The sequence below is a fragment of the Mixophyes fleayi genome, chromosome 1 (genome assembly GCF_038048845.1).
Source record: "Mixophyes fleayi isolate aMixFle1 chromosome 1, aMixFle1.hap1, whole genome shotgun sequence".
NCBI classification, from domain to species: Eukaryota; Metazoa; Chordata; class Amphibia; order Anura; family Limnodynastidae; genus Mixophyes; species Mixophyes fleayi.
Window position 1 is genome coordinate 119,771,222 of NC_134402.1, and position 17,785 is coordinate 119,789,006.

Consider the following 17,785-nt stretch of genomic DNA (forward strand, 5'->3'; position numbering starts at 1 on the left):
TAGCAGGGGCAAGTCTTCAAACCATGGCAGTTATTGCATCTAGCAGATCAAAGCCAGTACAGCTTTACACAGAAGGACAATAATAAAAAGCATGTTATGTCCTCTTCTTCCATAGAATATCCCCCGTACTGAATGGACAGTGGTACATGCGTGATGCCTTCAATGCTGCTGCTGATGTGTAAAGTCAGCACCAATCAGTGCATTGGTCAATGCGTGTCAGTATGTAAATGTATACCTATAGGGCCTGAGGCAGAGCCGGGCACAAATTGAACCAGTAGCATATTCACCTAGTTTAACCATATGTTTTGATACAGAAGCATGCATTTGCTATTTAAGAACTTCTGACACAGCAGGAACAGCTCTGTCTCTTGTCCAAAAAATTAAAACAAATACAAAATAATAAAGAAATTGTTTAAACACGCTCACAGAAGCATAATATATGCTGGTGCACTGAAGCTAGAACCAGCTGTGCATTCATAGACTAACAAACCACTTGTGATTGGCATGTGCTGGTGACCATCAGCTATTTGCACCTGTCCTTGACCACCCACAAATAATACAGCTTTCTCAGGCGTGTATATGCATCGGCGCCTCAGTCTGCAGGTTTACTGTGCATATGTTATAACACCCCTTCCCTCCCCAGGCAGAAGCATAAGTAGGTGCCAGAATCCCAAGATAAGCTACGCAAACTGACGTAATACTCCCTCTGCATCAGCCCTACGACGTCCATTTGCACAAACAATCAATTTTGTAACTATACAATCCAGTAGCAGGGAGAAAATCTCTGGGTCTCATTTACGAAGGGCAAAAACAGCAGAAGCAAAACTCTCCAGGCTCTGACATTATTCTTTTCTTAGGACACATTTTGTACCCTACAGTTACACAGAAGCTGAAAAACAAATGTAAAGGAGTGGTTCTAAAGTGCTAGGTTTGACCTTTGATGTGACCGTTACACTTTTGCACAGTATGTGAGGATACCACCCTTAGCTGGGATGGCAGTTACCCTCTGTGGGATTCAACTCACTCGGGTAGACCAGGATATATCCAAAATAAGACTTTATTATGACAGCACAACACCACAAGACCTTCACAAGTTACAGGGTAAATGGTAGCATGTATCCTCCAGCAGCCTCTTGTAGTCAGGACTCCAAAGTAATAATCTCTGTCTCTTTCAGGGTCTTATCCTCCCGCAATATTACCACTACCGATTAGCAAAACAGTTATGGGGTCTCCTAGCCTGGGTTACTAGCTCACACCAACCCTGTCCTGGTAGGGTTCCACCCAGCGGCACCACAATGCCTGGCCCAGAGTCCTTTTCACTGATCTCTTCAACACCAGGATCCTCCAAACTACAATCGCCCCCCCTGGCATTCTCCTCGCCCTATATTATTTTCTGTACCCACAGGAAGTAGGGTCAAATGTCTCAAACCTCCCCTTTACAGAAGGGGTCTCCCAGTCAACACTTTAGCTACTAGACATACTGTCCCAGTTACCTTGATTAGATAATAGAATGGCTTGACTCAATTAGCTGTTTTGGCTGGATACACTACACATGGGGTTACAATAGTACATCAAGGAAGGACACTGCACGCTTACATGGAACAATAAGACTTTTGACATATTATATCAGCAGTATTACACAATATAAGTCTGTGATACCTTTTGATACAATTACATTTATATTGATACATTTCCCCATGCTATTTCAACCAATATATTACCGTGGAGGCACATTGCATGTCATTAGAAGTTCAAACCTCATTATCTCTCAGGTTACCTGTTGACCTAGCTAATTAACATGGGCTGCCAACTAGTTAACTCAGAAATTGTTCTGATTACAAACCACATCTCAGCTGCACCCCATACAATAGACATTTGAGACAAATGGTAATTACATTAGCTAGCACAAGCAAAATGACTGCTGCTGTTCTGATATTTTCACACAGTATGGCAATATTGTTTATATTTATACTACATACAATATCGCAGGTAATAGTATGGGCAAAATGTATCTAATAACATGAAATAATAATACACATAATACACCGATGCTCTGGTGTATATACTTAGACTGGGCCAAGGATTAAAAAGTACCTTAAACCGTGAGAAACGGGTAATGAATACAAAGTTCTCAATCCAGTAGCAACCCGTTTCCTCACACAGCACTATACAGATTTTTCCTGCATCCGTGTACACATAAACACTTCTAATTTGCGAAGGAGTCTCTGGGAGTAGTGAGTGGGCACAGACCTTGAAGTGCATTTTATTTTGGACTATCGCCGATTCCATTGGGTCAAATCAGATGGTCTCAACTTACTCTCCTACACATTGAAAATAAAAACTGAATAAACGCTGTGGTTTCTATCACAATAAGTGAAATGGAAAGGACCGACGTGCTATTACATAACCGCTTTTCACTATTAACACAGTCTTTTGAACACTGCCAAACATTTTGGACAGTGAAAATCGCTCAGGAAAATAAAGGGCACTAAAAAAAAAAAAAGTTTTTTTAGGGTGATATTCCTGTCAGCATAAAAATTGTTCAGAAATATCGGACAGATGTTTTTTCCTAGCAGTGTTACCTGCTCAGTGAAACATTCTTCTGCAACATCGGTCTCATGGCAGCAAGTATTTTGTGTATTTTATATAAACCAGCCAGTCAGAAGTCAAATGGGCGTCCTGGTTTTCAATTTTAAACTTATGAAAGCCCTGCTTATGCTAGTAATTTGTATTGCATATTTACTCTAAGCCCTGTCACTGTAAGACTTTAGAGCAGACTTGGACAACTTGTGGCTCTAGTTGTTGTGAAACTACATGTCCCAACATGCCCTGCCAGTTTTTGGTTGGAAATCTACTTGCAGGGCATGCTGGGGCTTGCAGTTTCACAACACCCGGAGAGCCACAGTGAGTGAAATTGGCATTTAGAGGCCACCACAAGTACAGGTATATTGGCTCAATAGTAGAACAGATGTAGAGCATACACAGAAGAGATAGAAACACCACACACACACACACACACACACACACCTGGAGCTTGTAACAATAGCCAAAATAAAACTATGAGGACAAACAGGTGTTGGTTATAACTAATAAAGAATTATTTGTAAGAGGGGGAGAGAGAAAAAAAACAAAACAAAATAAAATCACTACTATTCTTTGTAATAAAAGTAATAGGTTCCCGCCACAGTAAGTAAACAAACATGCTCTTCATGAAAGTTATCTGTAACACACAACAGAGGTCACAGCTAGTGTGCCCTTAGGTCTGACTACTACAGCACTATGCTATATGTAACTCTAATACACACACAGTCCATATTAATTTCATTGATATATCTGTCATTGTCAAAACATTACCTGGTAGGGATGATTTACTTAGTGCAGTTTCTAACTTGGGTATCCTTGTTATTAGTAATATAGATAAGGCCATTTTCATCTGGAAAAGTGTACTATATTTGTGTATTCAGATACAGATACTGAACAGGATACAGAAAAAGTGGAGATGTTACTATTAGAGATGGTCACTGACCCCCGTGTTTTGGTTTTGTATTCGGTTTTGGATCTGGATTACCGTCGTGTTTTGGTTTTGGTTTTGCAAAACCGCCATTGCGTGTTTTGGTTTTGGTTTGCTATTTTTTGGGAAAATCCATGTTTTTGGGCCTAAATTAACCCAATTTAGTGCTCCAACTGTTTTAGAGACAAGTAATCTAATTGTTGAGGTAATAAATCATCCAAAAAAACAGTTTAATTCTTCGTTGGTAGGCCTTCATTTATTCTACACACAAAACAGATGGTCTTCCTCTCCATCTATGCATATTGGCAATGCAGCCATCGTCTTTGAATGTATTCTACACCCTACACTTATAGTTAAATATGTAAAGAAATGGAAAAAGCCAGTTTGGTTTCTGTCTCTCTAGGCCCCCCCTCCACTTGTATAAAAAAAAAAAATTGTGTTTTTGTTTTTTGCACTAATTTGGAAACACTCTGTTTGACATCGCCTTGGCCAGATGACGTACTGGGAACACTAACATCAGGACTGGTGACAGAACCTGGTTGCTCATTCTGATCATATGTGGACTGCTTTGAATCCATTCTGAGCGCAAACCACTGGGGAGTGCTAAAAATTATTTGGTAGATACTGCGGACAGATATGACTTTTGACAGCCAGAAATATTAATGCACAATTAGGGAGGACACCCCAAAAGCACTAAGGAGTGCCAAATATTAAGAAAAAATAATAAACCTCTATCCTCCTCTATGCACTAGCGATTTTGGTTAGAGCAATTGCAAGAACAATATTGTATTCTCTGTCCCTGCTCTAATCAGCCCATGACTACACCCTGCTCTCTCCCTCTGTCAAATGGCGATGGATTGCTGTGGAGGCGTGTATTTATAAAGTTGAAGTATCGCGAGAACCGAGCCCCGAGATCCGACGACGTCACGATGACGTTTGGCCTCGATTTGGATTCGGAACGGGCGGGAGAGTACCGAGCTGCTCAGCTCGGTACTCGGATACCCAAAGTTCGGGTGGGTTCGGTTCTCGGAGAACCGGACCCGCCCATCTCTAGTTACTATACACATTTGTGGCCAAGAATATTGCTACGGTTGCACTTTTCAAATAACTTACAATTTCCTCTAAACAAAAAAGGTGAAACGGACAGTATTTAGTCTCCACGGTTCTCTATTAACATACAGAACCTTTGTTTTTTTTATACTGAATATATAATTTTAAAATAAAAAAAATAAAAAAATGGCACTGACAAATTTGTTGATACTTTTGCTGGCAGCACATTCGTAATCTTCAATGGAGACCCAGCTTTCTGAAATAGTTTCACATTGTGCTGTAAAATGGCCTTGTATTCTCCAGATTTCATAATGCCGCGCACACGTACAAGACACCTTGTGACAGATGCAGCACAGTAACCCCAAAATATCACTGATCCTCCTCCATGTCTGACTGTAGGGCAGTTCTTTTCATTTTGCTTTCTGTAAACATAAGGATTGTGAGCTTTACTAGAAACTTTTCTTTTGGTCTCATGTGTCCGCAGGACGTTCTCCAAGAAAGAATTTGCCTTGTTCACATGTGTTTTGGCATACTCCATCTCTCAGCAGTGGGGTGCTCCTGGGCCTCCTACCATAGAATCTCCTTTCATTGAGCTGGATGGGGAGAGTTGAAGCGGTTGTACCTTGTGTCTGAAGGTCAGCTGGGATCTGTTTGGCAGTTGATCGATGTGCTTTCTCCACAAAACAATCCTGCACCCCAGTCTTCCATCCAACTTCTCTTTCTAGAGGTTGGTTACAGTCTCATGGGCCTTAAAACTTCCAGTGTACATAAAGTTATTAGGAAGAGGGATCATCAAAACCTCTGGAGATTGATTTGTAGCCATGAGATTGTCCATGCTCAGCTACAGTCTTCTGTCTGATCTCTACAGACAATTCTCTGACTTGCTTTCTTTTCTCCACGCTCATTGCCGTACACAGTAACACGAAAACAGAAGAACGAGTCATTTTATCCATTCAAGCTGGTTTAATGAGTGCTTTTTATATTGCAGGCACCTGCTACTCACCACAGGTGAGTTCAGTTCCAAAGTGAATCAGAATCACCTGCTTGAAGTCTAATTATTTTTTTTTAACTATTTCTACAACGGTGCCAAAAATTGTGTAAGACACATTTAAGGATTTCTGTGTGAAATAAGTTATAACTTGATAAATGTTGTTTGCTTTATGTTTTTAGTTCCACAGCAAATCAAATAAATACATATGTGGATGCAAAAATATTTTTTTTTAACTTCATGCAGCATTTCTTACAGAAAATTGAGGATTAGAACAAACTGTAAAGAGGGTCAATATTTCTGGGCACTACTGTATATCCATAATATGGGAATTGGCTAAAAACCTTCCTTTTAGGTGTTTGTGTGTATTCCAGCCTGTGCTAAATGGCAGCTTTCTAACCTCACAGACTAACACACAGTGACAACAGAAGTTTTATACTCTCCTGAAAAGGAGCCAAATTTCTCCCCTCTGGGCTTTCCTGCTCAGGTTGATTCAGCACGCAGATGCAACAGAACACACACAAGAGACAGTTATTAACTGACTGTACATCATTCCAGGCTATGCTGTTCTGTAGTAGGAAATCAATAATGAAAAAAATAAACATAAAGGAGCAAAGGAAACAGGAAAATACAACACCATAAAGTACAAAAAAGATGTTATTGGAAAATGAACTGAAGACTGAAGGGTATATGAAGGTAATCGATACGACATAGCACAGATGACTGCAATCACCTGGGCGATGGCAAGCAATTAAACCCTGGAAAGGTCTCATTTATTATCCTATGCCATTTAAATAAGTGGTTGCTGCAATACACGGACAGCAATTACCAGGATCTTAGCTGTTCATTTACCAAAGTGAATTAATAGACAGGTTACACTCTGCCGTCTATTTACGTTTGGGCTACTCCAAAGCTACTAATCTAATCAGACATCAGCATTCGTCTGCCTCTCACTACGTGGGACCCCCAGGAATTCAGTCTTAAAAAAGAAACCATAATTACATATATGAAAATTAAGTAACATCCCCTAAGGAATGCATTTCATTCCTGTTTCTATAATGCCAATGGGGAATAATTATGTTAATAGCTGGAATAAATAAGCCTGTGTATGACATTCTTTTAGGTAGCAAAGATTTTATAATCACTTTATTTAATAAGATTAGAGTTACTTGTGAACAGTTTGGTGTTTTTTCACATATGAAAGAAGAGTCTAATCGTAAATACAGCATTTCAGAGTGTATGGGAGCAAATAATGTAGGAATTTTAAATTACACATTAAAGTCAATCGTGAAAGCGCTCTCTCTCAAACTTGAGTATATAAGCTAGCAAAATGTGCAGGTAAATAGAATATTGGGCACTAAAAGCACCGTCACAAACCTAAACAAAAAACAGCTCATTACTGCGGTATACAAGCACATTTCACTACAAATAAAGAATTGTCTGTGTGTTCTGTAATTGAAACCAATCTCATTTCTAGGAAATGTCCGAATTCTAAAAATGAACGTGCTTCCCTACCATGTTTATATAATACAAACACTATGTTTTATCTGCAAGCTTATTTAAAATATTTAAATACGACCTTCACCAAATTTAGATGGGGCTCCAATATATAATTTATGAAGCATTAGATAATCCTGTCAGATGTACAAATGTATTCACTTCACCCCTAGATATAGATGCAGTGTACTGGGGAGGGCAGACGTCATGTCAATTCTATTACATTCTAAACGTAGCAATGACAATATACTAATATATCCCACCGATGCTTGGATAAATTTATGCCATAAGTCCTTCCTTTATCCAAACAAAGGCATGGGATCTCTTATCTGGAAACAGTTATCCATAAATTACCAATAAACAGACAAAAACAGTAAAACTATTGCTTCATTTGGGTGACTTTATAAATAACCATGGCTGGGTATATGATGATTTATGTAAACACCAGCATATTCCGTAGCGCTTTACATTTGGGAACAAACACAGTAATATAACGAGACGGGGTATTACATACAGAGAGGGGTAAGAGGGTCTTGCTCGCAAACTTACAATCTATAGGACAAAAAGGGTCGGATACATGTTAATTGCTACATATTGCATATTGGTCCAGCCAGATTGAAAGGTTACAAAGTGCTTAGTGGCTATATGATCCAGTCATACAGCAATGTTTGTCATGGGCTCAGAGAGCTGACTGAATACAGAAAAAGGTAAGGTGAGATTTGTGTGAATTGTGTAGATTGTGGTGACCAGGTAGAATACCCTGAGGAGGTTAAGAGTGTGGTTCACGAGTCTGATAAGCTAGCCTGAAGAGGTAGGTCATCAGAGAATGCTTAAAGGATCGGAGGCTAGAGGAAAGTCTTGTTGTGCAAGGGTAGGCATTCCACAGAGTGGGTGAAATCCTGCAAAACGTCCTGTAACCGGGAATGGGAGCAGCTAATAAGTGTGGATGAGACTCACAGACACATACCAACCAATAAAAATAAAACGTCAGGAAACCAATGTAGGGACTGCAAGGAAGATCAATCCAGCCTTCAGTGTTCAAAATAGATTGTAGAGTCAACAGTCTAGGTCAGGAACACCAATTGAGGATATTGCAATAGTCAATGCGGGAGACAGAGTGTACGAAATAAAGTTTTTGCAGTGTCTTGTGTAACGCAATGTGTACTTATTCTGGAAGTATTTCACTTAGACGCATGTAACAGGATTTAGATACAGATTGGATGTGGGGGGGTAGGGTTTATTGTTGTGTTGTCAAATAAAATAGAGATGCCAGGTAGGTAAGTTCTAATGAAAGAATAAATGTGGGATGGCGAGGGGACATACAAGATGAAATGGCAGAGATACTCAGTAATGTGGGACAACACAGATGGTGAAAGGTCTGGAAAGGATAAGGTAATTTGGGTATCTGGTGTCTAACTCAGTTGCTACTTGTCTGGATCCTGGAATGCTGGAAGCCCTATGTGGGGAAAAAAATGGGTACATTTAGAAAAACTCCAACCATCCCAGGCATTTAATCAATAGCACCCACATTTAATAATTAAGCATCCCTCCAGCCCCAACATTAAATAGTATACACATTTAATAAATAAACCTATTTCCTTCCCTCCAAACCGCCCCAGCAATAAATTAATAGCTTTTACGTTTAATACAACCATTTCCCACAAACATCCCCGGTATTAAATAATTAATATTCACATTTAATAAAAATAGCTCTTCTCCCCAAACTCAGCCCCACATTCAATTAATAGCCCCAAACCACCCCAGCATTAAAGGTCCCTTCATTCCATATTAATTTAATAGGCCCCAGTATTAAATAAAATTGCCCCACCAATAAATTAAATTGCCCCACCATCACCCCACAAATAGCAGCACCCATTACATAATTAGCCCCAATCTAAACTCCACCTTTAAATTAACAGCGTACCTCCCACCTATGTACTATTAAGACAGCCCTCTTCCTTCCCTCATATCACACAATATATTAAAGACCCTCACACACGCACACTTTAGCAGCCCCCCACTTACCTTGTTCCTGCTGCAGACTCCTCTCACTGCACACATGGGACGGCACCTGACATGCGACACGTCCCATGTGACCTGTGTACAGAGAGACTGCAGCCACAGAGATAGAAGGAGGATCCGCGGCCACATTAAGGTGGTTGGCTGGACACCTCCGTCCCTGGAGGTGAATGTAGGCAAGTCTCTCAAGAAGCTTGGAGGGGCACAGGAGTTTGGGTGAGAAATCTTATTCAGTTTAAGAGTAATCTCTGCGTACTTGAATAATGACGGAAATACTCCAGTAGAAAGAGGGAGTACAGATTTTAATTTAGGTTGGGATAAACACAGGTTACAGAACAAAGGGATTGGCTGATTTGTGAAGGTATATGATCAAGTGGACAGGTAGTAGAGTAGGAAGCTAATAAGTAGATATTTCTTTATTTGTGGGATCAAATGAAGAGTAGGTGCCAGACCGTGCAGGATGTAAGTCAGCAGGATTTTGGTTGAAAAAAAGTATAATTTCAGGTCTGATCTTATTACTTTGCCATCGACATGGAAGATCTTGGGCACTGATAGTAGTTGGACGGTTTGATGTGGGAGGGTTGAGAAGAGTTTTAAATTTAATAAAATTGTGTGTTGTTAGAAGCCTGAGCAGACATGAGAGATTGGAAGCATGTTTGTTCTGCACTGTCTGAATGATTTCTTCACATATACTGCCACTCCTATCGAAATGCTTTAAAGTACGAGAATCACACCAATGAAGTTCTACTTTGAGAGAAAGTGTTTGAAGTTAGTGTGCCACGGCTGATATCAAAGTCAACGCAGTACAAAGAGTAGACGCAGTATGAAGAGTAGCTGGCGCCACTTGATCCAGGGCTGTTGCTAGGGTTTGGGGTTTAGATGTGCTACTGCCATATCAGGTAAGAATATTGTAGAAATTGGGGAAAGAAGATGTTGCAGAAAGTCGAGTGTTAAGAAAATCAACAACTGAGCATAATCTAGACAGTACAAGATCAACGCAGCAGTCATCCCAATGAGTAAAAGAGTCGGTCCACAGGGTGAGTGAATAAGGAAGTTATAGAGTAGTTTGGAGGCACAAGTAGAATGTGGATTATCAATGGGGATATTGAAGTCACCATGAAGATGGTAGGCATGTCAGATGATACGTAATGAGGGTGTGGTCCAAGGGGACAGAAGATCACAGCAACACACAGAGAATGGATTGAAAATCCAGATCGCATTTACTTCATGTACATCAAATGAGTGACGGGACAAATGTGTGTGAAGTGGAGCCCACCATGTGAAAGGGCTGCAGGTGAGGCAGTGTGATTGTGTGACCCATTCTTCTGACAGAAGGTTGAGGTATTGAATGGAGCCAAGTTTGTTACAGAGCGTGCATTCCTTATGGAATATTTAAAGGATTCTGAAAGAGATTGGAGTCTGGTGTTGTGATTTGCTGAATTTCTGTAGTGTTCCGAATAAAATTTGTATGTATGAAGGATGATTTCCAAATGATTCTTCCGATAGTTACTGTGACGAAACGAGTGTGATATGCTAACCATTCTGTGTCTCGTTTCTCACATAATGTGGATTATAGTACTTTTTATAGCCCTTGCTTTTGTTCCCCAGCTCACCAGACTACAACTGCATTGTCCAATTACATGTGGTTAAGGGGACATTGTAGTTCAATGTAAATATGTATATTGTATATTGATGACTTGCAGTAATGTTATTCATTGTCTTTAAAGTGAAGCCAGGGGGATTGTGGGTAGGATCAGGTTGCCAGGTGCTGGAGTAGGAAAACTAATTAGTGTCTATTGTTCTCACCAGGCTAGTCCAGACAGGCCATCTAACAGGGGAGGTTCTCTGAAAGGACAGCTCATCTTCATTCCCCTGTCCAACCCCCCCTATTCCAGCACTGACCAATGGTTAAGAAGAATAAACCCAGGGGTTTGCCCAGGGAGGGGAAAGACTGTGGAAATTAGACCTGAGATATAAGGAACGACTCCAGGGGGGAAGGGTGTTCATTCTGGGATTTCATTCATGAAGACTGCAAGATCTAGCTTTTGAGTTGTCGTTCTCTAACTAGAGTCTATATATGCAGCTGAGAGCGATCCTTCGGTCGTGAAGTCTGGACAGCCAGGTGACTATAAGTCCTTAAGCTATTGGGGTAGGGGAGAGATGATGTGGTAAATCTGCCTGGCATTTATTTACTGTGTGTACATAAGATTCTAGTGTTGTTTGCATGACAATAAATATACTGTTGTATTTTTATAACTGCATTTTGTGACCATACGAATCCTAGAAGGTACTGGGTAGACTTCCCTGGCATAGGAAGGCACCCGTGGGTGGCCAGCCAGCGTGAAGTGGGTAGCATTGGGCCAGATAAACCCGGTATCTTCACAGTTACCATGAGGTTCTCTTTTTAGGCGCCATGCTCCAAATTATGGAAAACACTTTGGGGTAAACGAATATATACAAACAAACCCCCCCCCAACCCAACCACACACACACCACTGAGAATCGGTGGCTTCATGAAACTACCTATTCTCTGTGGTTTGCCGAGATTTTTTTAGAAACCGTAAAATTATTAAAAGGCAAAACCCGATGGACTTTGCCTTTAATAAAATTGCAGTTTTAAAAAAAAGGACAGCAAACCGCCGATTGATACATTTACCCCCTTATCCTGAAAATACCACATTTCCAAGTATTGAGAACAGTAAATCCAACACCTGTATAAGAAAACTATGATCCCACATCACGCAGGAGTCCAATTCTCCCTTCAACAATTGACATTTAAAAAAAAATGTTACTATGCAGTGTGACATCACTAGTATATGAAGAGGTTAAATATTAAGTTGACATTACATACAATAAAGTACTTTTGTTTTCGGTTAAACATCAGTAATTTCATGCAAATTAACAAGTGGGTATAAATTGCAATTGAGAGAAAAAATGTCAATACAACTTTTAAACAATTTTATATTTCTACTGAACACAAAAATCACAAAAAAATTCATGCTGCTTTGTAGCCCAAGACTAATGGGACACAACTGCCAGGCAACACCAAATGACTGATTTACCTACAGATAATTTTTCGGTAATTTTACACTTCTTCCATGTTTGACTATATTAATTATAATATTTTGACACCATATAACGTTAATATGTACTATTTCATTTATATGTCACAGTGGATATTACCTGTATAGAAGCCCCAACCTTCTCATTACACATGCTGCAAACTAGCGCCCAGCGACTGCTGGGTATGTGAGACAGCTTGGTGATTGGCTCCATCTTTTCTGGACTCCCAATGCTCACCTAGGAGGATTAAACAGAACAACCAGATTGGTATTGATGCTGGAAGCCAAGATGTGAGGAGTTCTAAAAGTGGGGTGGGGTGTAAGTCAGTCAGCTTGACACCAGCTGGGAATAGAGGATGATGGGTCATAGGGAGAATACTCAATGAAATAGACAGCTTAGAAAATACCACTAGTGTGTATGGGGAATATGAGTCATGGTTAGTCAGTATTAATACTGTATGCAGAAACTACAGAGCTCCGAATGTACCTCAGGAATCCACAGAGCGCAGCTGACGTGGACCCATTTAGTGCCGCTACGCGTGGGCTTCATGGCACCTCCTTTCTTTGGGCACAACAAGCACTTTGGCTGTACCCCCAAGGCACACGTTCGGCACAGCCAACTTCCTTCTGGTACTTTCAGGATACCATAACAAGCCTACAATTAGGAGATAGTGAAAGCTCATTAACAGCCTAAACATAAGAGTTATGCTGAGGTATACACCCAGATTGTGAAAGTCGTTCACAAACTTTATATAAAAAAAAAAAAACAAAACACCACAACAAAAAAACAAAACACAACATCAAAAAAGAAAGTTGTGTCTGACATATAGCTATTAGTGAAGCAGAGAGCGTATCTATAGCTTTATTCAGGCAGTTTTGGTTAGGCATCTAAAACATTTGTACAGCTACGCCCCTAACACTTATTGCATGAACGCTTTGTACCCAGCATATTTACATTACAAGATATTTCAATTCAGATTTCAGCTAAGCCGTCTGCTGATCCTTAACATTATGTCATAACATTTCAGAGATAATCTTCTTAGCTTAATCCATATAGTAGTAAATCGGGAGAATGATACAAATCCTGGTGAAACCTATTTCAGTTTCACTATAAAGTGTGATATGTGAAGCATTTACTGGATGGCTCCTCACCCTGCAACTAACATTGCAAACAGTCTAATCTCATCCTTAAACGAGACCATTTAACAATATTAAATGCATTAATGTTACTAGTGTAATAAAGAACACCTGTAAAATTATATTTGTTTTAATGATGCTTTGTGATTCAGTTATTTATTAAGAAATCATGTGTATTATAATGTATAGTAGACTATAAGGCCAAAACTTTGTGGCCAGTATAAAAAAAAGAACCATATACGTTTACATTATCCTTATGCAGTAACATCAACATATTACTTTAGAGATATATCTGAGCAGTAACAACAAAATATTTCAGGTTAAAACAATGAGTTTTGCCTCAATCCATGGCTGCCAAATGTCCCTAACATCCAGTCCCAGCTTTTAATGATTTCTCCCATCATCCGTCAATATTGACCCAGTGGACAATAAAAACCCTTCTCCATAAATAAAAAAACGTTACCCATGTTAGATGCAATTCTTACCCTCTGTTATAACTATCTGGGTTTTACATGTTTATTGAAGAGGAGAATTTAAAAAGCAACAACATATGTTATTGTCACATCCAGTAAACAAGAAATGCTGGGAGTTGTAGTGCTCCAAGATGTGCAGACAGTGCTGTGCATAACGTCTTCAACAGCAAAGTGTCCCTGGAAATGTAGAAATTATGGCAACTATGTATTGAATTATTGTATTGAACTCCTAATGATGCTAAACCCTATATCCTGGACCTGTCTGGAGGCAGATATTAGAATTCCGTATCCGCTATCTTTCATCAATGTAATAGTGATGCAAACATAATTTCGCATTGACTACCAGCAATTTTACAAGAAATGGGGCTCTGCTCTCCACTGCTTCAGCTCCAAAATCAACTTTTGAAAAAAAATAAAAATGTTTTCACTTAATAAGCAAATTATGTCAGTACCCCCTGGTAAACCATTCACAAAGACCTCTAATTATATATATATATATATATATATATATATATATATATATATATATATATATATATATATATATATATATATATATATATATATATATATATATATACACACACACACACACACATACATACATACATACATATATATATATACTAGATTGGGGAACTGTAGGTCTGATCCCACCCACAGTTTTGGTCTGCTGGACCAAGCATGGCTGCAGCATGCACATATAAAAGGTGCGGCTGTGAGCTCTAAGTCTATGAAGCAGATCACTGTATGTCAGACGTAAGAGTTCAGAGCAGTGGCTAAAAATAATCAGACTCTGCGAGTGACATGTTCATAAGTGTTTGGTAACCAGTGACCCTTCAGGACACAGTGTTATAGTGAGAATTCATTCATGTAATAACTATCTAGAAACGTGTTGCCTCGGTTCTGACTACAAGTAAATAAGGTAAACAAACCATAGGCTGCTTCACCTTATACACAAAGTACACACAGTGTGCTAACCTGATGTACACAGATGTTACATTTGTCACAGAAGACCATTTCGTTGCCATCCTCTCCATCAGGGGATTGACAGACATCGCACACAACGTCCTCGTCGTACTCTATGCCTAGGCCTTCCACCGTCTCAATGGCGTGGTTCATGTTGTCATAGCACCTCTGTTCAAACTCCTCCATTGCTCGCTCCATGATGTACTCATCAAGCTGCGGCATGCCTACAACCCAAGACATAAAAGTGAGCCAGTTTATATGCTGAATTCCAAAGCGCACACGATATCACTAAATTATCTCACTTGTGGTACTGTAAATGTGATCATTTATTGTGTAGATTCAGAAATAACCAAGTACTTAAAAAAACTCCTCTTATAAACCCTTCACACGAACACAAAATGAGAGCTTCCTCTGTTGTCCATGTTATTATGTGTCTTGCAGCATAATAACATGACCGCTCTTAACAGACACACTCCTAATGTAATTTATTTAGTCATATTATAACAATAAGTCGTTTGCCTCATACAATAAGCCAGGTTGTGTCTATGTGTCATGGTCTATCTCCATATCCATCTCTCTTGTTCTTTACCTCCCTCAATGGACACAATGGGACAAGCAGGAGATCAGGAATGTTTTTAAGAAATGGGCAATCTATCAAAGTCCAGTTATGTTCGGTTTGTCAGCAATTATAAACCACATGCTGTTTAAAAATGTAAATAAAACATAAATAAGAAAAAAAATTTGCGGAGCAGACATTTTGTAAAAAAAAACAGCTTAAAGTAGTTTTAGTCAACCAATCTTTTTGTTCCAGACATATAATTCTCGAGACCAAGAAGAAATTACATAAAGCTCTGGAGATTGACTGAATTATTCGAGGAATGCTAAAAGTCAAACAGTTTAACATTATTATAAATTCAGAGACAATATAGGTTTAATTTGAATAAAATTAACAGTCCTTACACATATTACAATAATTAGCAACCCAGTTAAGTAACGAGAACCAAGAGTATGTAGGAGACATATTGCAGTTGTTTTAAACAAAAATTCAGATTGACACTATTTATAAATGAAATGATTATGTGCAGCTAGTAAAATACAAGTTATACTGAACATGGTTCATAGAACATTGCTAAAAAAGAATAAAAAAAGCAAAAACATTTGAAATATTTGTACAGATCACTCTGCTCTATCACATAAAGACAAAAACCAACAACAACAACGAGCAGATCACAGAATTGCAGTGACTATGTCCAAACCACGGATATTGTGAAGGATGTGGAGCAGAACTAAGCCGGATGACGTGTGTGTGTTTTGCATTTGTCACTGAAGCCAGAATGTAGAATCCAGAAACAGTATTAGCATATTGTAAGTATGGTCCACACACTGCAGACATAACTTACCCATTTCTTTAAAGTCTTCATTAATCAGCTCCAGCCACACAACATCCATCTCATTCAGGTCATAGCGACACATACCATCCGCCAAAGTTCGGATGTCAACGTATCCCAGCTCAGGGGGGTCAGACCCCGAGGAATGGATATACTTGCGAGGTCTGGTGTATGTGACTACTTTATCTTTCTCAGCGACAACCCTGCAGAAGGAGACAAATATACGGATGAACCGCATTATACATTCCTGTCCATTTATTGTACAATAGAAGGGATTAGGATTCTTGGTTAAATATAGAAGCTCAAAGCAGTTGAAGTCAATTTATCTCAGCAGTTGAAGACTAGTCTAGGAGCACAACTAGAGAATTAAATGATCATCAGTCTGTCTAAACAGTCATTCTGCTTTAATGCTCAGGAGTGGATTATGGGAATAAAGAGAAGATGGAAATTAGAATGACAAGAGTTTATAAACTTAAGGATGCCATCAAAGTTAAGTATACCTGAAATTTCTGCTTAAAACATGACCTATAGAAGAACAGTTGATATTTTTTGTGCGATAAGAAAATTTTGCACAAAAACTCAGTTATTTAAGTCATATGAAGAGAGTTAAAACGGTGCAAGTCTAAATGTTTTTCTTCTTGTTGTGCGAATCCAAAACAATAAAAAAAAAAAAAAAAAAAAAAAAAAAAGACAATGGGTCCGATTCATTAAGGATCTTAACTTAAGAAACGTCTTATTTCAGTCTCCTCGACAAAACCATGTTACAGTGCAAGGGGTGCAAACTAATTTTCTGTTTTGCACATAAGTTAAATAATGACTGTTTTTTCATGTAGCACACAAATATCAACTTTAAATTTCAGTGTACAAATAAGGTATCAAGTATTTGTGTGCTACATGAAAAAACAGTCAGTATTTAACTTATGTGCAAAACAGAAAACTAGTTTGCACCCCTTGCACTGTAACATGGTTTTGTCCAGGAGACTGAAATAAGAAGTTTCTTAAGTTAAGATCCTTAATGAATCAGGCCCAAGGAGCCTTATATTCAAAAATACAAAAAAACAACTTAATTTCTATAACTTCCCTTTAGTTAAAAAAACAAATGAGATCATTCACAATATTAATTTGGTGGTTGAAAGAATACAAAATAATAATACCTCCATGTAAGTTTATTCGCAGCAAATTGCTGTCTGGTAAACAAAATACAAGACTACAATAGAGTAAGTTGTTGCCCATATACTATAGAGGACAGAGGGAAAGTGTTATTTCAAGAAGATTTCCTACATGTGCTCAGGCTTTCGCAGGACAGAACACTGGTTAGGGAGACAATTTGGGAAAAGTCTGTATAATACCAAGCACACTGACATCATTATACATTAATACAAGAAATGAATATGGTGCCCTTAGTAATTGTAATAGTGAGACACTAGAGATGTTTATTAACCTGCGCTATACTGCCCACAAAGCAATGTCTGTCTAGTCCTTGAATACTGTACCCACAGCATTTATGACGGGTTTCCTAGAGGACTGTGCAGTAATCTGCAGGTGTCACCCAAAGTAATAGATTGTAAAATGTTCCTCTAAAATCTGTGTTATAAGAAGTGATTCATTTTTTTATACATTTTCTGATTATATCAGATGGTTAAAGGGAAAGAGGAAAAACAATAAGTAATTAAATGCAGGTAAACAGCTGC

The 17,785-nt window shown here is 38.8% G+C and overlaps 1 protein-coding gene across 2 annotated transcripts in view; it reads right to left on the minus strand.

The window, feature by feature from the left end:
- The window catches only part of JADE1 (jade family PHD finger 1), a 69,798-nt gene that overhangs the window by 12,044 nt on the left and 39,969 nt on the right, over positions 1 to 17,785 (minus strand). For both annotated transcript variants that reach the window (XM_075199899.1, XM_075199908.1), the window contains 4 exons: positions 16,107 to 16,297; positions 14,719 to 14,930; positions 12,615 to 12,782; positions 12,249 to 12,365 (listed from right to left, as the gene is read on the minus strand). In XM_075199899.1, coding sequence (XP_075056000.1) covers positions 12,249 to 12,365; positions 12,615 to 12,782; positions 14,719 to 14,930; positions 16,107 to 16,297 — 688 coding nt within the window. The remainder of the gene's footprint in view (positions 1 to 12,248; positions 12,366 to 12,614; positions 12,783 to 14,718; positions 14,931 to 16,106; positions 16,298 to 17,785) is intronic.